Here is a 22027-nt window from a genome sequence, read left to right as displayed (position 1 = left end):
ATTACAGCACAAATTTTAATATTCAGGAGCCATACCTCTCATCCTGTTAGCACAAGAAATCTGGACAAAGTTCTAACTAATGGGAGACAAAAGCCCCAAAATAGGGTTAAATTTTAAATATGGTTCTTTTAAACTTAGAAAATTTATAGAATGACAGGATTTGTGTTAGCATTAATTTTCGGAAGGGTATGAAGTCTGAAACTCAAATGCTGCCATTACTTTCTGAATTTAATCCTCAATGATTTGCCAGAAAAACAAAATTTATATATTGAACAGACCAAAAATAATAGGCAAACATCTGGACAGGTTAGAGAGTCAGCAGTTCTTCTTGTGTTACTAAGCCCAAATGAAAGAGTAATTCATAAAGTAAGAAATCACTCTCAAGGCAACTGCAGTACACAAAATCCTCCCCCCCAAAAAAAAAGCATACCATGGAGCATCAGTGGTGGTGGGTTGGAGGTAACAGCAGTGGAAACTGGCCTGAGGATACTAACTGTATTTAGATTGGACTACCAATAGCAAAGTAAGAGGGTAGTAGTTGCAGCAAAAAAATTGGGGCTGTATTCTCAGTGAGCTGGATGAGAGAAGCAAAGAGGTAATGTTTATGCTTTTACCAGGCCGTGTTTGGGTCACATACTGAGTATTGTAGTAAAAGACAAGAAGGTAGCAAACCCAATAGGTAATCCAGAAATAAAATAAACCAGGTGCTCCAAGGGACCATAACTTGTATCCACAAAGTGTTTATTGTCTTACAGCTTAAAAAAAATTAAAAACAAACTGTTGTAAAAAATCAAACAGGTTTAGCGCTTTCGTCTTACAAGTAAAAGACATCATCAGAACCGGTTCTGATGATGTCTTTTACTTGTAAGACGAAAGCACTAAACCTGGTTTCTTTTATTAATACTGAGTATTGTGCACACTCCTGGAGGCTGTACAAGGAAGTGGACTTCAAGCTGTTGGAAGGAGTGCAGAGGGAAGGCATGGGAAGAAATGTGGGATAGAGGTGGAAAGATGGGAGATATTCTTGGATGAGAACAGTAGAAAATTGGGATGGCATGATATTGGTGTATAAGATGACATCCTGTTCAAGGCAATTCTTTCATGTTCCCATGATGTATGGGGCACAATACCAAATAAACGTTCTAGAAACTACAGAACCAGCAACAAGTAAAGAACGCTTGAAGCTTGCTGTTGAGCAAGTGAAAGCGCTTAACCGTTGGATTAGTTTGTTGCACTTGTTCAATAAAACTATCTGTTTGTATGCGGACCTTTGCTGAGATTATTTTATACATTACTTTGGTTGGAACTGCTGTCTTAAGGGAGTTTGCGTCTCAAGACACAGAGGAAGTAAGCGTTCTTTACTTGTTGCTGGTTCATGATGTATGGGGAGAAGAGTGAGTGCAGGCACTAGATTTAGGGACTGTTCCTTAGCACATACTTATTAGAAAGGGTTGCAAATCCATGGAATGGACTATGATGTGCCCACATAAATGTATCATGTTGTTTGACACAACTGAAAAATGCAGCTGTATTGCACATATTTTGGTACAGTTGTTCTAGATACTTACAGCTCTGCATGGTTTTCTTACTTGTCATATTTTTGTATGCTGTCCTGCCCTGCTCTGAATGCATTTTGCTTATCCTGTCAATTCTTATGCATCTACATTGCTTGACATTCCAGTGTGCCCACACACTTTTGTATATAATACATACAGTGTACTGAGTGCACTTCACTCTGTTAGTGTCAGGTCATCAACACAGTGAAGTGCTTCAGAAATGCACTGAAATTGGGTCTATCGAGTGATGGAGATGTCAAAAAGGAGGGAGATTGAGTTTGTATGGGTAAGGTAAGGTAAGTGTGAGTTACATTTTTAATGCTGAAATTTTTGGATATGCTGAGGGTGGGGGTGTCTGTGTGCATGTATGCACAGATGCTTGTCTGTAAACTAGAGTAAAGACTAAAGAAGAAGATGGTTTCACTGTTGTGCGTTTGTGCTGGTAGTGTATGTGATACATGTCTCAGTATCTTGAGTGCTGGTAGTATTGCGTAAGGATTTTTTCCAAATGTTAGGTTTGGAGTTAACATACATCAGTAACCCTCTTTGTGCTTCCTTACTAATGTGTGTTAACCCCAACCCTATACCTTGCCTTGACAAAATCCCTTGCTGTAGCACTGGGGTTTTGGTTGATTGATCACAAAAGGAAACTGTTATTTCTTCAGTAAGTATACTTTCAAATTGCCAGCATCAATCAGCTGTATTTCAATGCTTGCACTTTGATAGTTCAACACAGCCTCAACATACATGTTCTATATATATATATATATATATATATATATATATATATATATATATATATATATATATATATATATGCTGGTGTGTTGTTTTTTCTGTTTGTTTTTTTTATTTCCAGAGTAGAAGTGACTTTTCCATGTCTACTTTAACACTTTTATCACTATCACACTTGCACTTATGTGCAGCTCACAGTGCTTTGGAAGTAGACAAAATACTCTTCCCAAAGGTGAAGTACTCAAAACACTCCTTCCAAAGGTGTAGTAATTGGGGGGGGGGCAAAGGTAATCTGTGCATTTATTATATGCTATTGGTTGGAGCAAATGTTCAAAGAACACCGTTCAGTTAGTAGCTCTTTTTCCAAGGAGACTGGAGCAGTTATCAGTATTGACTGGAGGCGTTCTTTAAATTTGCTCTTTAGAATTTAGTTCTAAAACTGGAATTAGTCTGTAGCTGACGATAACTTTTTCTAGAGGATATTCGAGCTGTCCATGTGTAGTTTTTATGAGTATGTGGCAAGTAACTGAGGAAAACTTAATAAAGTTACAGTTGAGCAAAACTACTTTTTTCAGGGGAACCATCCACATCTTTGCAGCTATTAATTAATATGGTATATCTTATAGGCCATTCAGTTTCTGGGGTAAGAATGCTTTATTACCCTCCAAGTTACACTGATCTTGCAGTTGTATGCCAAGCTATACATTTTGTTCCTAGTCAAACAATACAGGTCTCTAGGAAACTACAATCCGTCCAACAGGCTCCCATTATTACATATTTGAATGTATTACACAGTTAGTTTGGTCTACACATCTGGTACAGTGAGTCATTCTGGAGAGGTTTGATACAAATTGCAGACATTCCAGTATGGCAAAGACTAAGTACAAATTAATGCACAAACATTATTGTAAATATAACTATCTTCTTGGGACATACAGAAGTAGCTAAGGATTGTGTTTCTTTTATTACAAGAGGCACTGAATAACCTCTACATATGTTATTTTCCATGCAGTCTGGAGTTAAGGAATCTTAAGCATTCATTAAAAACCCCAATAACACAGAAGACAGCCTTATAGCTGTGAAAGCTACATGAAGTATTACAGTGGTGTACTAATCACTGATGTTAATAGGTAAAACATTACTTTTTAAATGTAACATTTCAGGACACCTAAAACTGAGGCAGCCTTACAAATTCAACATCTAACATGCAGGAGGAAAACAAAAGCTGATTAAAACGAATGAAGTGTAATAAAACATTTCTGGCTAATGGAAACATGAAATGCATATGTGATATTTCTTTATACATGATGTTGCAAACTCCAGGTTATTGACTGACTCTGTAGTAAATAATATAATGCATTTTCTGCCTTTTGTCTATATTCCAAAAACATATCAACTGGTGTGAACTGCATCATTGTTTAATAATGTACATTGTTAGTAGTATGGTGATTTATTTACTAGGAGTTTCTTTTGCCCCTTTGAAATCTGCAGCATTGTATTTCACGGTTCACTGATGCCATGAAATAGAAATTTTATATATAGTGTGTTGCAGTTCTGCAGTGAATTGTACAAAACATTTTTGTACAGAAATAATAAAAACAGAGCTGGCTGAAGGTGATTCACGCTTCTTCTTTCGTGATGGTGCTTCTGAGTAATTCTGCCAAAGTATATGCAGTTGGATATAAAATGTAATAATTTAGTAACACACAGTTCAGCAGTTCTACACTGTAGATAACTAGCAGTACAATACAAATTTCAGCTCAGTCATTATCTGTTTATATATCTCCCAATGCAGACTACTGATGTCGTTTCCTAAGAGATTAGCTATAAAAGCTGGATTTGTTGCAGTTGATCTTCGGTAGTATGTATTAGCCTGACCACAGAGCAGATCCTGTGTATTTTGACATGACATGCTTCAGTCTGGTGAGTTCAGATTTGAATAACATTACTAGTTTTCTAAATGTGTTCTAACGAAGATAGAAACAATACTATGATGCAAGGAGTATTGTCTTGAGACTGCATATACACAATTAAAATACAATCTAATTGCTTCTCTTATGTTTTCTGGTATATCACTGATGTTCTGAAGTGCTGTTTCTGCGTCTGTACTCCAGGTCAGCAGTCATAGAACATTCTGAGCATTTCCTGTATACTTGAGCAGTCTTCGTGTTAGCTACAGATATAATAGTGACTTGTTTAAAGATGGTAGTGCTGAAAGATTTCTTTGTTCTAATAAATGATCTATTGAGTTGTCTTGTAATATAGCCTGTTGGTGAATCGTGAGGGAGGAATTTTTTCTTGTTTTCTTGTTCTAGTATATACTTAAGCGGAAACATAGGTGAAGTTTTTAAAGAAAGTCACTGCTTTGTCTTGTCCTTGTTCTTGTGTTGGAATGAATGTGACTCTTAGTTTCTCCTTCCTACAACAATAACAATAAGAAAGTGGTTAGTTTAGAAATGGGAAGAGTGCTTTTTTTTGCCATAAGATATGTAAAAAACATACAATGATAACATCAGAGTACCATTTGCTGTCCAATCTTTTCATACTTAAGTTGCATAAACTCACAAAAATAATTTTACTACACCAAGGACCTATACTGAGACTAATATATTCCATTAAAGTAAACTCATTGCTACTTGTAAACTGTTTCTCAGTATAGATGTCTCCACCTTATGTGTATATGAAACATATGTTATATGTGATGTGAATTCTTGTACTGTATAAAATATCTGACTTGTTTTTGCTTAATTTTGTATGTGTAATATTTTATACTGTATATAATTGTCCTAGTTTTGTTTAAACTTTTGTAATCATTTTAATGATTATCCAATACATGGAGCTTTTCTCCCCAGGCCTCTACTAAAAGCATTCATTCTAAATCCAGTCAGACTATCCCAGTAAACAAAGGCAAAAATAATAATAATAATAATAATAATAATAATAATAATAATTATAACAATAAAAGTGTTACTGATACTGACACCATTTCATGTCTACCTAGAAGCAATGCTATATGTTTAATATATTATTTCTTTCTCTTTCTGTCTGTCTTTCGGGCAGTGGATTCTATCTGGCTTGAAATGACACACCAGGACCGGCCTTAGATCAACTGGTACCATAGGCAAAAGGGCTCCATGGCGCGCCCTACCATACCACCCGGTACCCCCATCCTGGTCTACCTACACCAAATAAATACTGGAATAGCACCCCTGCTAGAGGGGCGCCCTAGATGGCTGCCTAGTTGGCCTATGCCTAAGGTCGGCTATGTGACATACTGCCTCCTGGCTTTTTGCCATCACTTCCCACTCTGGATCTGGCCACTCAGCAGCTCCTATTTATTTATTTAAATATACAGTGCATGGGAATGGAAGAACATAACATGAGAAAGAGAAGATCTCTTAAAGAAGGCTGGGGATATTAAGGGAAACCTCCATGTAAAATGGGCTTAATAAAAAATGAACTGGAGGGACATAGCAGAAGGCAAGAAAAAGACATGACAGGAATATTCACAAAAATAAGCAAAATAAATAAAGAGGACTCTAATTTTACTGGTGAATACAGTGGTATGCTGTCTAATTTAAAGTTGGATGTTTTGGAGAATGAAGTCAAATAGGCTGTAGAAAACCTTGCAAATATGAAGGCTGCAGAAAGTGATGGGATTCCATCTTGATTAAAACTTGCAAAATGATGCTGTTAGTGTTGCTCAGCAGCAGTGTGGAAAACACAGACCTGGTCATTGGATAGGAAGAGGTCAACTTGTATTTCATTCCCAGAAAAGGGCAGTGCTAAAGTGTGCTCATTATCAACTACAGTTGTTTTAACATGGTAGGAAGGTAATGCTTCAGACAATGCAAGATGGATTCCAGCAATATAACTGCCAGATTACAGTTTGGTTTTAAAGCAGTTGAAGCAACAAAGATCAATTTGTCAACATTCTCTAGATGTTAGAGAATGCAAAGGAGTGCCAGAAAAAAATAACTATGTTTTATTGACTACTCTAAAGACGTTTACTATGGTCTATACAAATCAAATTGTTGCAGTTTATGGTACTTGCGTATTATCGCAACCAGATTTTCTCAGTTGCCAGTTTCACATACTTACATACAAAGCAGCTCCTGAAACACTGTAACATTTTTTCAGAGTGTTTACTGCTGAGGAATAACTTCGGATTACTTTCTGTAACAGAAACTTTTCAGAAAACACTCTTCCTTTTTTGCGTGCATTACACATGCACGCTTGATTTGTCAGGACTAGAGTCGTTATGGCCAACGGATTCCTTTCAGTGTGTGGAAGGAATCCTTCACAGAAGGCAAAGCCGTACACAATAATGATGGTTTGGATTAACTTTAATTTTTTTTTCACAAGTTGTACAAATAAGCTCACGTAAAAATTAACACACTGCTACATGTCAGAAAATGCAGGTTTGTGTTGTCATATTACTTGGCGTCAGATTACAGAATGTGTACTTAAGAAAGTCAGTGTGGGCTTGAATATGCACAACATGTGGTTAGCTCCACTGGGGTTTCATCCACAAAGCCATCTTCATGCTACTCAAGTCAGAATTGACAAACTTCATGACACCCATGCAGACAGGATCTGAAAGTTCGACTGCTGAATCATACACTAAGGCACTGTACAAGCACATCCACTCGTGCATGAATCGTGCCATCCCAAATAGAACCAAGATGCTCTCCTCCAAAAAAAGGAAGCCAATCTGGTGGTCCCCTGCCATAAACAAACTATACAACAGAAGGAAGAAACTGTTGCAGAAAAGAGGAAAATCCCAGGATGCAAAAAACTCCCTTACCAGCCTCAGTAAGAAGCTGAGATCCCTCATAAAATCCTCCAAAACTAGTTATGAAAATAAAATTGCCAAAAATTTCAAAGACAACCACAAGGCGTTCTATAGTTATGTCAAGAATGTAAATGGCAATGCTCAGATCTGCTCTGAGCTACAACAGAATGGCATTAAATATACTGATCCCAAGGATATTGCCAATATCCTGGCAGATCAATTTAGTGCCAACTTCACCCCCCCTCTCACCCCCTAAAGGGCCCATCTCAATACCAAAAGATTGCCAAATTAAGGTAATCACAGCCACACAGGTAGAAACCGCACTCTCCAAAGTTAAGAATACAGCATCCATGGGACCAGATGACATCCCGGGCTGTGTACTACATGAACTACAAAATGAACTGGCACCTCACCCAAGTGTCATTTTTAATCATAGTCTCACCTCAGGCTTCGTGCCCACTGAGTGGCACACAGCTACAGTTATCCCACTCCACAAGGGAGGATCCACCTTGGATCCCGGGAACTACCGTCCCATCATTCTGACGAGCCTGATCTGCAAGGGCATGGAACGCATTATCATGGAACTTATAAACAAAGACATTGGCAACCTTCAAACACTGGACCCCACCCAGTTTGGAGTTCTGAAGGGCCGATCTTGTCTCCTGAACCTGACTGACTTCTTCGAATCAGTCTCCAGAGCTGTGGACGAGGGTAAGATGGTCCACACAGCCTATCTGGACCTTGCCAAGGCCTTCAACACCATCCCCCACTCTGGAATCATAGATAAACTTACTAAGCTGGACATAAATCCCTAGGTCACTCGATGGCTTGCCACCTGGCTTATTGACAGAACCCAGACTATAAAAGTAGCCAACTCCAAATCCAGCTCCAGACAAATGACAAGTGGAGTACCTCAGGGTTCAGCCCTGGGACTGCTCTTGTTTGGCATCTACTTCTCTGAAGTACAGGCCAACACCAAGGGACTCTGGCTAACAAAGTTCGCAGATGACTGCAAACTGGGATCCATTACTGAATCCCCAAATGATGTGGATATTCTACAAAAGGGTCTTACAGAAACAGATGCTTGGTGCCAGAGCCATGGGCTCAAGCTTAATACCAAGAAATGTATAGTTATCCCATTTGGGGAAAAAACATGTACCCATGAATTACCACATAGGTGGTAGTACACTAAACACAGAAAGTGTGATGAGAGACTTAGGGACACAGGTGGACAGTGGTCTCACCTTCGATAACCACATCTCCACAACAGTCAGGTAATCCTTCTATGTGGCACACCTCATCACTAAGGGCTTTTCATCCAGAAAAAAGGAGGTCATTGTCCCACTGTACTCATCCCTCATTAGACCCATTATAGAGTACAATGCCCCATTTGGTATGTACCTCACAAGACATCTGCAACAGCTGGAAAGGCCACAGAAATACCTCACTAAAAGAATCACAGGCCTAAAGCAGATGCCCTATGCTGACCGTCTAAAAAACTCCAGCTATACTCTGTGGCATATCATCTACTCAGAGGCGATCTCTGCTTAACATACAAGGCCATGTCAAACCCTGAGCTGTTGGACATGCTCCACTTAAAGAAATCCCAATCCCTCAGAGCCTCACTCTCCAGGGATCTAACCTTATCATCACAATGAACAAAACATGCTGGAGGGATAGGTTCCTGACCCAGAGACTCCCCATACTCTGGAATAGACTGCCCATACATGTCAAGCAGAGCGCCTCCTTGGCTCTCTTCAAAAGGAACCTTGACGATTGGATGAGAGATAGGAAATTCACCCCGGGGATCATGTCAGTCACCCTGCTAGACAGGGGTCCAGGGAAGTAAATATTGTGGGAAGAAATATCCAGGGAATTGTTATGGCTAGGCTTGTATAGGCCCTAGGGCCAATTGCCTAGTACCAGCCTATGAACCTATGAACAAACAGATATTTGGTTGTAAGGGGGGAGGGGGCAGAACCTACAGACAAAACACATGTATGAATGGCAATGTCAAGGATTTTGGAAGTGTTTCTGACTGAATCACTGCCGGAGTTAGCATATGAAAACATATGAGCTGAGAGTGCGGGGTCCTGGGAGATTGTGTCTCTTGCAGAACTGAGGAAATACCACAGAGGCAACGCCCCAGGTCCAAATTAACTCGGTTGTGACTTACAAGTAAAAGCACACCCTTCTGTTACATACACACACTTCAGTACACAGTCTCACCACATTTTCTGGACTGAGAAACGAGCAGAAAGCGTCCACTCTTGAACTGAACAATCTGGTTGCAATAACATGTAAGTACCCAGTTTATTAGATAAATGGTGATACTGGGTCACCTTGTTTGCAGTAGTGGCTCTAGGCTCCTTTTCTTGCTGGAGAAGAGTAGCTAGCTGCTGGGGCAGGTAAAACATGTAAAGAAGATGTGCAAAAAAAAAAAAAAAGTACCATTAAAACATACCATAAATAATACACGGTGACAACTTGCCATTAATCCACTTTTAAAAATGAAAGACCTTTTCCCTAGAAAACAGTGAATGCCATAACAATAGAAATCCTGGCACTGTTTACAACAAAGAAAAACTACTAAATTGCCATGCTCAAGGATTATGGTTTGGATGAAGCGTTGACCCATTATATTACAAGTCAAGGGTGTAGCTAACAATACAACACAGTAGGAAATGTTATGCACAAAAGACAATGTGTCTCAGTAGAAAGGGAAAATATCATTAACCCAAATTGAAGAAAAAGAGTCAGACTTTCATTCTGTGCTACATTGTAAGGAAAGTACTTTTAAACAAATGTAACACTTTTGCCAACAACAAGATAAAACACTCACCTTCCCACTGTAGAAACTGGTGAAGAGCAAACGTATTTACAAGTGTATTTAAAAGTTCTTTGAAGTAGAAGCAAGACTGGCCCATTTAACAGCTCTTGAATTGCAATGATCTTTCTGACACCTCAGGAAGAATGTGGGGAGGGTCAATCAGCAGTTCTTCTTCTTTTGGCTTTTCCCATTTAGGGGTCACCACAGCAGATCATCTGTCCGCTCATGATTGGCAGTGGAGTTTTACGGTGTCGAGTTGCCAGCCCGGCACCCAACCTTCCACAGAAGGCACACACATGCACACGCTCACACCTAGGGCCAATTTAGAGTGTCCAATCCACCTACTGCATGTCTTTGGGATGTGGGAGGAAACCGGAGCACCCAGAGGAAACCCACGCGACCACAGGAAGGACATGCAGACTCTGCACAGAAGGCACCCCAGCTGAGAATCGAACCGGAGAACCTCTTGCTGTGAGGCAGCAACGCTAACCACTGCACCACTGTGGTCAGTCAGCAGTTAAAAAACTGAAAGCCTTAAAACCTGCAGTTCAGCTAGTTTAGTTTGTTGAGTATTTACAATTACTTCTAAAGAGGCAAGAGCTGGTCTGGGAACACACATCAGAATAATTTGTATAAAAAAGGGAAGATGAAAATAAAAGCTGTGTAAGGTTCCTGTGATTCACACTATTGCCATTCTATTTATCTGAAAATTAAAAAAAAAATGTATGGATGTGTGTTTCCTTATGTCTAGTATGACTCATATAAAGGGGGCTTGAAGTGGATTCTAGAGAAAAGACTTCCAAGAAAACTTTTATGTGGCACTTCTATTGAAATATAATAACCACTTAATGATTCTGATTCATTAAAATTGATTACAGAAATATAATGAAATGACTGAGGTACACTGGCAATCATAAACAAATGTGTGATAGTTTTCCAGCTCCCTCCAGGGTAAACAGCACTGTACTGAGCACGTGCAGCAACATGAATTGCACAGTACTGTACTCTGTTTCTGGTTTGCTGTAATAACACCAGTATAAAAGATCTGCATCTGGATGTTTTGAGGTAGCATTCTGTATGAACACAAAAATAATGGTGGGGCAACCAACAAAATTAGGAACAATTTTTAAATATTATAATTCGCTTAAAGGTTATGGGGCAACAGGTTTTGTATCAATGTGTCTACTTTTAACAATAAGAATTATAAAACTATAAATGACTGGCATTATCGACTGACTATAATCATGAGTAATTTACCAGAAAATCAAAAAAAAACGAGGACCAACTGGGGCAAATATTTTGAAACAAAACTGGACATTCTGTGAAAATAGGGACACTGAAAACTATGGGTAACAATCAAAAGGGAATGTCTGATCCCACTAACCAATTCCAGGATTTGAATACTCTTTGGGGAGGTGTGAGATTTTAAATGATGCATTTATGATTTTCTGAAAGTTATTATAACTGTCTTTGAACAAGTCTCAGCAGAAAAACTTTAGGGAATTGCAGTTTTAATGTCTGAGATAATTAAAACTACATATCCTTAAGCTCTCATACTGAGACTTCTTTCATTTTTTCAGACAAATTAGTACAATTTGACATTACCATAATATCCATAGCACCAAAAGGCAAAAGAAGTAAAGAAATTGCAGCCACAGTCAACTTTTCATCTTCAAAATGGAACACTACACCATAAGGGTGAACAAATGGGTAAAATGTGCAGCATTTACTAAGAACTTGGAAGGCATCTCACAGCATAGTTAAAAGATTACTTTGGCCATCAAAAAATACTTTTTTGTAAGTATAATCTCCCATTGCTTACCAGAAGAGCATTTAGTTGCAATGTAATATATTCCTTTTACATTATTTTTGGAGGAATATCTAGCAGTTATAAAAGTTGGGGTAGTGCGTTTACCACATATCCAATTATTCAACTATTAGAGACTCAGTAAGTGCAATCAACTCCAGTCAGCATCACATAATCAAACAATATTGGTAAGAGCAGGCATGCAACATCATGAGTAGCATACCATTCATAATACCAACAAGCAAAAGAAATAAAGAAACTTCAGCTGTAGTCAACCTTCCATTTTCAAAATGTGAAATATTATATTTTCTCCTAATGTGAAACAGATGGGTAAAATGTGATCGACAACTACTAGGAAGAAAGCTCACACCATGGAACAATATGGATTTTTACTTTTGTTTTTTTTTATGTTCCCCTATCTATTATGGCTTGTCAGAACAATCAGTTGGTCACAACATAACATTTTCCTTTTACAATATTTTTATAAAGCAGAAAAGTGGTAGAACAGTGGTAATTTATTATGTATTATGATCCACGCACCCAGCTCTTCAGATATTAGAGACTTGAGAGTAAGTTGAAAAAGTCCAGGACCACACACCTAAAAATAAGCAAATTATTCTCATATTTTCCCTTAACATCTCTAGATACAAATTCTGTCTGGCCAACACCCTTAGCCATTCTCCCCATATTGGCTATTATTACTTTGATCTGATGTTGTCCTTTTCATTCTTCCTCATGAATGGGTCAGGGATCTGATCCTCGGATCTGACTTGGCCACATGTACAAGACTTTGGATCCAGTTCTCGGGCTCTTCTCTCTACCCATAATGCTCTAATTCCATCCCACCTCTTCAGATCTCATATGCCACCATAGTGGTAAGACGAAGGTTGCAGATTCTTGAGCAGTAAGACTAATTTTTCTTAAAGTTTCTACTTAAGCTTTTCTCATTAGATATTACATTTGTTTTCTACTCCTTCCTCCCTCTTTACTACTGCAGGCATCAGGTCTTTATCTTTATATTTTTCCTACTTTGGTGCTGTTATTGGTAATTCTCCTGGTCAGGTCTTCTTTTTCTCCTTCCTGCTAGGTTTTCTAAAAAAAAAAAAAAAAACTCTGTGCTATCTTTTAATTGTTTTAAACCACTGTCTACTTTGGGCTGCTTTACCCTTCATCTAGCCATATTTGGTGTTGATTTATACTCTCAACTTAGCTACTTAATCATGTCCGACAAACCAGCTGGTTTTAAGAAGTGCACTTCTTGTGGCCATAAGATTCCCAACTTTGATTCCCACAAGAAGTGTGTCTACTGCCTGGGGGCTGAACAATTAAAATCTGATTGCACAGATTGTACCTCCTTTACCCCTCAGGCCTTGTTGGACAGCTGCAACAAATTAACATTGAAAGGTTTACTATCAGCTTCTTCTGGGGCTCAACCCCCCTCCAAAATGATTTACTGTTCCATGGATCCTAAAAAAAGTATTCTTCCAAAGTCCCCAGGGGCCTCTTCTGAGCCTTTAGAAAAAATTAGGAAAATTTCAAATCCAAGCTCCTCAGATTTGAAGTCCTTCTGGCCACCCTTGGATCCACATTCCTCCTTGAATCTGACAGGCTGTGCTCCAATCAGAATTTTCCCAGTGTCTTCTACCTCTTTTTCAGATCCAAAGCCCTCAGATCTGACAAATGGAGGTTGTACGCCTAAGGACGTTATAAAACCAGTATCTCAGGTTCTTCCTTCACAGCTGTTTCAAATGCTGAGGAAGCATCTCAGGCCACCATCCACTGCATCATTCAGGTCATCAAGGAGTTTGACAGAGGCAGGCATGGACAGGATGATGCAGAGATTTCTCAGGTTTCAGATCCAATTGGGGGTCCTTCCAGCATCCATCCCCTCTTTGATCCATGATTGCTCATGCCCATTTAGTTCTTTCTCCTTCTCTGATCTGTCCCATGGCTTCAGAGTCTCTGGATGCAAGATCCCCAAGAGGCTTGGCATCAGATCTGAGGAAGCTGCACTCCTCGACTCCGATGTCCCTGACCAGTTCTGCTCTGATACTCTCGGACCACAGCAGGTCTCTGATCTGAGAGGTTGTTGCCGGTTCTGAGGGGTTAGGTTGATTTCTACTTTGTCAGATCCATCCCTTCCCCTCACAGCCTCGGCACTAGAGAGCTTGGATCTGATTCTCTCCTGAGGGCTCAGAACCGGGGTTTGCCCTGACCTCCTGTCTTTGGTAGCTTCAGCTCTGAGGAAGGAGAGAGAGGTTTCCCTGGGTCTGTCAGCCTTTCAGGTGGCAGAAAGGGCTTTCTCTTTGCACAGAGAGCCATCCTGTCTTACCTCAGATCCTCACCAGCACTCCTCATTGGATCCAAGCTCTGAGTCCAGCATTTCTGCTCCTCAGGGTCAGCTAGTTCTGGGAAGCCTCCACACATGTTCCCCAGAGTGATTTTTTCCCCCTCTTCTGACACCTGTCCCAGGCATCCCATGGAAGAGGTCCCTTGGAAGAGAACATGTAAAAAGAGGCACATAGACTCCTCTATGGAGTCTCTCATAGAAGACACTGATTTTGATGAGGAAGAAGTATCCTCCCAATCGCCACCTGATGATGTCTCCTTTGGGGACATCCTGGAAATCCTCAAACAGAAGGGTGGCTGTTCTTCTCAATCTCCTTCTCCTAAGGAGTCAGTGTTCCAGGAGGTTTTAGGGGCTGGCCTATCTACATTTTGGGTACCCCCCCACCCCCCAGCGAATGAACTTATTGACCTGGATTCCCACCGGGCTGGAAAGGAACGAGACACTGTTGAGCCCATGCCTAAGTGCCCGGACACGTTTTTAGCCCCCCTGATAGACAACACTGCAGTAAGGGAATCCTGGTTGATGCCATTGCTGTGGTGGCAGCCACTAAGAAGAAGTGAGCTGAACAAAGCTCCCTTGTCTATCCACCGAACAGAGAGTCCATAGAGATGGATGGAGTTGGAAAGTGTGCTCTGAGATTGTTGAACAAGCTGGCACACTTCAGTCATTTGCAGAATGATTTGACCAAGGATCTTTCAAACTCTGTCTCAGAGTCCATGCCTGTGAAGGATCTCAAGAAGGTTTCTCCTCAACTGCCCACTCTTCTGTCCATTTTGAATACATTGATGAGGGTGCTCTCCCATGCAGTGGAAGGTGCCTCATGAGCTGCTGGTTCAGGCATAGCTATTTAGTAGACATGCCAGGATGAGGCTATGTGACTTTGCGGAACCCTTTAAGGTGTCATTTGTTAATGCCCCCTTTGATGGCTCTTCTTTGTTCGGGCCATCAGTTAAAGATATGCTCACCTGCAGTGAACAGGAAGGAAAGACTCTTTCTGCCATAGGAATCAAATTTTCTACCCCTTAACATACATTTTCTAGAAACCAACAAGGAGGTAAAAAATGTTGTTCTGGAAATCTCAAGGACCTTTCCAGGACTCACATGAGGACACTACAGAGGCAGAGGAGGAGTTTTCAAAGGACATCATCCCAGAGGCAGAGGGGGTCCACAGAATCAGGGTTTTAGAGACTCCTTTTCTGACAGGCCCTTTCAGTGCTCCTGAAAGCATTGTCCAATTGTCTGCCTCTGGAGGGAGTTGAAGGTTGTTTTTCCTTGCACCTAGATGCCTGGACAAGTCTTACAAGAAATTCATGGGTGCTAAGAATCATATCCAGAGGTTACTACATACCCTTTTCCCTTCCTACCTCCTGTCCAAAGAAAGAAACTCCCAGACGTTTCACCCTGAGGGAAGATGCAGCTCAGGAAATGCAAAAGCTGCTACAAAAAAGAGTCATCCAGGAGGTCTCACCCAAACAGATAGGATTCAGAACTTACTCCTACTTCCTTTCAGTGCCAAAGAAAACAGGGAAACTAAGACCACTTTTGGATCTAAGCAGTTTGAGCCAATATGCAAAGAAGATGAAGTTCTGAATGGTTACAGTTCAGTCCATCCTGTCTCTTCCATGCAAGAATGAATGGATGTGTTCTATAGATCTCCAGGATGCATACTATCACATCAAAATAGACAGGTGATCCAGGAGACCTCTATGCTTTTGGCTAGGAGCCAGTCATTACCAATTCAGAGTACTTCCCTTTGGACTCACCACAGCCCCCAGGGTGTTCAGCAAATGCATGGCAGTAGTGTCAGCTCACTTGAGACTCAAGGGATACCAGATGTTTGCATATCTCGATGACTGGCTCCTCACTACCCCATCCAAACATCAACTTCTACAAGCCAGGGATTACTTACGCCAGATCTCCAACACCTTAAGCTTCTCAGTAAACCATGCCAAAGTGAATCTAGTCCCCTTGCAGACTTTGGAATGTTATAGGAACTCAATTAAATACTACAACTCAAGTGGCATCCCTACCTCTTCATCACATGACATCATTGAGAGATCAGGTATGGGCAATACTGTATCTAAAGTAGTTTATTTCATTTGATCTTCAACCTGTTGGTACCGGATCCGTATTGGATCCAAACTGGCAAGTTCACTAGCATCTGCTCCAAGCTCCAAGCTCCTCCCCTTACCCATAATACACCTCCACTACCTTCCAAACCCCAGATCTTGTTTGCTGCAGCTTGCTAGAAGCATTGTGATCCTGAGCTCCGAGTTTGTGAGTTGGGTTATTTGATAAGTTAGCAGTTTTTTGATAGTTGATTGTTAGCTGTTATTGTAGGTTACCTCTCCTCCTCCCCTCCCTGGTGCATCGTGTTTTAGAGTTTTTCTGTACTTTTTCAGTGTTAGTTAGTTAGAGTGTGTTGCTTCCCTTCCCCCCTCAGCGTTCTGTTTGCCTTTGAGTGTGTGGTGAGTGGGTCTGAGTAGGAAATAGTTTGTTTTTTCATTTTTTCTTCTCTTGTGTGTGCTGTTTTTCTGTAAGAGATATGGCTGACCCCAAGCTGGTCTTTAAGAGGTACACTGAGTATGGCCACAAATTGTCACCAGCCGAAGGCCACACTCTTTGCGTTATGTAGTTGGGTGTAGCACATTTAAGTACAGACTGTACCATTTGCATGGGTTTTAACCCACGTGCTATCAAGAATAGATGGGCTAAGTTGCATTTGAAAGGCCTTCTACCCACTACTGAGGCAGCTGCCTCTTCTACTGCTTTGGTCACAGTGGCTGCTGTGGCCATCTCTCCTTCCTCTCTTGTCCTTCCTTCTCCTCCCTCCCAGGCTGGAACTCAACATCCTGTTTCTAAGCCTGTGGAAGTGGAGCACAGAAAAGGCAGAGAGAAGGAGAGAGAGAGCACAGGTCAGAAAAATGTAAGAGGTCCCCGGACCTTTCTGCTTCTACTCCCACCGAGAGTCAGTCTAGGATCCGTTACTCCCCTCAGCTCTGATTTCCGAGATTTTCCTTGGAGCTGGAGGAGCAATGATCACCATCTAGGGCCTCGGTTCCTCGACCCACTAGGTCGGAGTCCATGGTCTTGTCGAGGTCCACCTGAAGCCTTTCTGAAGTCGACATGGATAAAATTATGAGGAGGTTCATTCATATTCAAATCCAGATGGTAGCCTTGCCAGCCCCCTCTCCCTCTGGAGGGGGGAGCTCGCTTCCTTTCTTCATGCCAGTTTCTCCTTCTCCGATCTGTCCACCTGGTTCGGAGTACTTGGATTCGAGGATGGCCTTAGTCAGGGGGTCGGCGCTGATGGTACCTGTCTCATCAATGCTGGCAGCTGCCTGGAGCATGTTGGATATGACCAGTTTGGATCTGAGTGGCTCTCGGAGCTGGAGGCTGGGTGTCAGATCTGAGGGAGTGGAACTTTTTCCATCGGCTCCGACATTGTCGGGCCAAGTCCCTCCCCTCGGAGCTCTGTCCACTTTGGGCCTGACTCCAATTCTTGCTTCGGATCTGGGGAGAGCGGTTTCCTTATTGGTGGCCCAGGAGGCTCACCCCAACTCCCTCGGCTTTGTCTACGAATCCCATCATTTTACCAGAGGGACAGCCCATGCTTGAGGAGCCCCAGGCAGTTTCCCATGTGGAACAAGTGGCTTGTGATTTCCCCCCGGAGAGCCCCACCGGAGACATGCCTCGCAAGCATATATGTAAGAGGAGGCACTTGGACTCCTCTGAGTCCCTCATCGAGGACACGGATTTGGATGATGGGGAAGGTTCCGCCAGATCACCTCCAGAGGATATCTCCTTTGGAGACATCATGGAAATCCTATGCCAGCGGGGAGATTGGTCCACCCTCAAACCTTCCTCTGATGAATCCATGTTCCTGAAGGCATTTGGCATGGGCCCATCTACTTCCTGGGTGTCCCCTCCCACAGATCCCTTGGTGGATCTGGTCACCTCATGGGCCTGGAAGGAGCTGGACACTGTGGAACCAATCCCAAAACATCCAGACAAAATCTTGAGTCTTCCCTCAGATAGACCAGCATGGAACAGGGGCTCCCCTGTAGATGATTTGGTGGTAACAGCCGCTAAAAGGAACTATCCCAGGAGATTTCCTCAGTTCATCCACCTGACCAAGAGTCTAGGATGATGGACTGCTTAAGGAAGTGGGTTGATGTGTCAGCGACTTTTTCCATCAGGGCGCTGAACTACCCGGCCCAAGTTACTAGACTACAGCGTGACCTGGTCAAGGAACTGGCTGAGTCTCCCCCTAAGTCCATGTTGCAGGAGGACAGAGACACATTTTCCACAAGGATGGCCACTTTAAAAGCAGTTTCCAACACGTCCATGCATCTCCTTTCACATGATACTGAAGGAGCGGCTAGGACAGCTTGGTTTGGCGTGTCCATGAGGTGCAACGCCTGTCTCCGATTATGTCAGTTCTCGGAACCTTTCAAGGCATCTTTTGCCAATGCCCCTTACAATGGCTCTACCCTTTTTGATAAGACCATCAAAGAGACCTTGGTCCAGAGTGAGAAAGACAGGAAGACACTGTCTGCCATTGAGATATGCTTCTTGAACCCTCAAATATCCTTTTCCCAGAATCAGCGAGGGCAAAAGAAGATGTGGTTCCAGGAGTCTCAGTATTCCTGGGACACTCAGAGCTCTTCTTGCCCCAGAGGCAGAGGGGGACAGTAGAGATGCCAGCCCAGAGGCAGATGGGGTCTGAGGAATTTTGGGTCTTGAGAACCATTCTCAAACAGGCCCAGGCAGCAACCCTGAGGGGTTTCCCGACTGATCTACTCTGCAGACAGTTGGGGGTCGATTGAAGTTGCACCTAGTGGCATGGGAGTCCATAACATCAGATCGCTGGGTGCTTCAAATTATATCCAGAGGATACTCAATCCCTTTTGTGGTTCCTCCCAAACCTCTCAAACACCTCCCGGACATCCCACCCATGCAAAGGGAGGCAGCAGCACTGGAAATTTCCAAGCTGCTAGAGAAATGAGCCATCAAACCCGTCCCCCCAGATCATTCCGGATCGGGCATCTACTCCAGGTTCTTTTTGGTGCCAAAAAAATGGGGGACTTAAGGCCCATTCTGGCCCTATCTACCCTGAACCTGTCAGTTGCCAAAGAAAAATTCTGGATGGTCATCTTACAGTCCATCATGCTGTACCTGCAAGAGAGCAACTGGATGTTCTTGTTAGACCTCCAAGATGCCTACTATCACATAAAGATGCACAGAAGCTCCAGGAGGTTCCTCCACTTCCAGCTAGGAGTCAGTCATTACCAATTTCGAGCCCTACCTTTTGGCCTCACCACAGCCCCCAGGGTGTTCAGCAAAGTGATGGCAGTAGTAGTGGCTCACCTGAGGCTTCAGGGGATTCAAGTCTACCCATGCCTGGACGATTGGCTCCTCTCTGCTCCCACCAGGCATCTACTTTGTCAAACCAGTGATTATTTCCTAAACCTTGCCCTTCACTTGGGGATTACAATCAACGCATCCAAATCTCTTCTGGATCCTGTTCAGGTGATAGACTACATTGGAGCATGGATAGACACACTACAATGCAAAATCTTCCTGACCACGGAGAGAGTTTGAAACCTGAGGATGCATGTTTCCCTGATCTACCATTCTCACCTTCCCTTGCCAGAATCGGTTTTGAGGGCTCTAGGTTCTATGGCAGCGACCATAATGCTTCTTCCATGCGCCCGGTTACACACGCGAGTACTACAATGGACTCTAGCAGTGCAATGGTCCTTGTTGGATCTTCCATTATTGTATCCAATACACCTCAGTCAAGTTTGCAGGTCATCCCTTCTTTGGCGGATGTACTGTCCAGAAATCCTGGAGGGTAGACCTTTTGTTCCAGCCCCTGTCCAAGCCACAGTGACCACTGCTGCCTCCCAACTTGGGTAGGGGGGCATTGTTTGGGCAGGACAGTTCAAGGCCTGTGGTCCCCTGTTGATACCAATTTGCATATAAACATTCTGGAGATGAGGGCAGTCCTTTTGGCATTGCAGTCCCTTCATGCCTTTCTTCCTCTGGGAGCCATTGCAATTCAATCAGACAACATGTCGGTAGTCTGGAATGTCAACAAACAGGGAGGGACCAGATCTTACCCCCTTTGTTGCAAGGTCATGAGAGTTTGGGAATGGGTGATCTCCACCGGTCGCTTTCTGATAACAATGCACATTCCAGGATGGTCCAACATCCTGGCAGATAGGTTAAGTCGGACTATACTGATGCCTTATGAGTGGTCTCTGAATCCTTCAGTAGCAGAGCAGATCTTTTGGGAGTGGGGTCAGCCTTGCTGCGATCTCTTCGCATCTCCTTCCAACGCGAAGTGCAGCGAATTCTTCGCTCTGAAACTCCAGCCGGGGGAGTCCTCCAGAGATGCTCTAGTCCATGCTTGTCCTCCTGGTCTTCTGTATGCCTACCCTCCAGTACCTCTTATTCCGAGGTTTCTACAGAAAGCTTGTCAACTGGGGAACAAAGTGATCCTCATTGCCCCGTTTTGGCCTCACCAGGTATGGTTTCCCTTCCTTTGGTCTCATCTTCTGGCTCCACTTTGGATCTTGGATCTCATTCAGGATCTTATTTCACACCCCTTGGGGGTTCCTCATTCAAACCTGGACAGTTTGAAGCTCACAGCTTGACTGCTCCAGTTCCCCTAATTGCTAGGACTCCTGGATTATCCTCTTCAGTCAGGTCTATTCTGGTGGCAGCTCATAAGTCTTCCACCAGGAAGATTTACCATAGCAAATGGAAATGTTTTTCCTTTTGGGCTTCTCAGAGGAGTTTAGACCCTTTTACGGCTCCTGTTCCTGCTTTTCTCAAATTTTTAGCAAATATTTTTCGATAAGGAGCAAGCTCTTCTACTATCAAAGTTCAATTAGTTGCCATCTCTCATTTTCACATGGGTGAGAATTCTGCTTCTCTAGTCTCTTCCAGACTGTGTAAAGCCTTTATTAAAGGTGAGAACGCATGTGCATTGATCTGCTGAGTAAACAATGAATAAAATGAATGAAAGCCACAATTACAATACACTGTAGATTTTAAATTAAATTTCCTGGACTTAATATAATAAACATTGGTATTCATATCATCATTTGTTGTTAAAATAGAGACATTTCATCTATTAATAGTTCCTCTCTGAGGCCTCTGAGAATAATTAATCAACATTTGAGCTTCATTAAAGAACATTCAGAAACATCATATTCTAGAAGCTCTAATGAATTGACCTTCTTCCTTTCTTCTGGGAGTAAGTAAGGAGCAGGCACTACTAAAATGGTATGTAGGAGAAGGTGGGAAGGTGGGTTTCTCAAGACTCAAACAACTCAAACATTTGCTTGTTTTTTAAATAACAAAACATCCAAAGTATTCATAACATTTTCACTAACATTAGATGTGAATCTCAGAAAATTTTGTTGTCTCATTAATATAAAAAAAAAAAGGCTTTCCCTACTACCCCCTCTAGACACATATATCGCTCCCCAAATACCTCTGGTAGTATAATATTGTTTTTCCATTGTGAAGACTAACCAAGTCTTTTGAATAACTTTTACCTTTAAATAAAATATCTTAACTGTCTTATAAAATAAAAGTTTCCAAAATGGTTTTAGTAATGTAATGTCCATTAGAAGGAACAAAACAAAATGGAAGCCCTTAACAACTCAAAATGTGTGTCATGTATTGATGAACTTCTAAAAATTGTAAATAGTGAAGTTGTTCTTAGTATTAATTAAACATGGAGAACAAGATGTTTCATAAGTATCAATTAATGACCATTAAGCATGTTAAGTTCCTCTAACAAGTTGTCGGCTTTTTCATAATCTTCTTTTCACCATCAATTGTAATATGAGGCCCTCAGTTATCAAATAACCTAGAGAAATGTCCTTGTGAAGTCTGAGCCTGCAACTGCATTGTTGGGGAATTTGTTGATTCGAGA

At 41.9% G+C, this 22027-nt stretch overlaps 1 protein-coding gene across 1 annotated transcript in view; it reads right to left on the bottom strand.

Annotated features, from left to right (window-relative positions):
• Positions 1 to 2926: 2926 nt before the first annotated feature.
• Positions 2927 to 22027, bottom strand: part of LOC122809720 (RNA-binding Raly-like protein) — a 725137-nt gene continuing 706036 nt past the window's right edge. Inside the window, exon 5 of the mRNA XM_044081421.1 lies at positions 2927 to 4710. Coding sequence (XP_043937356.1) covers positions 4697 to 4710 — 14 coding nt within the window. The 3' untranslated portion in view covers positions 2927 to 4696. The remainder of the gene's footprint in view (positions 4711 to 22027) is intronic.

Source organism: Protopterus annectens, chromosome 8.part0 (assembly GCF_019279795.1).
Source record: "Protopterus annectens isolate FY-2018-M chromosome 8.part0, PAN1.0, whole genome shotgun sequence".
Taxonomy (NCBI): Eukaryota; Metazoa; Chordata; order Ceratodontiformes; family Protopteridae; genus Protopterus; species Protopterus annectens.
This window is presented reverse-complemented; position numbering and strand designations above follow the sequence as displayed.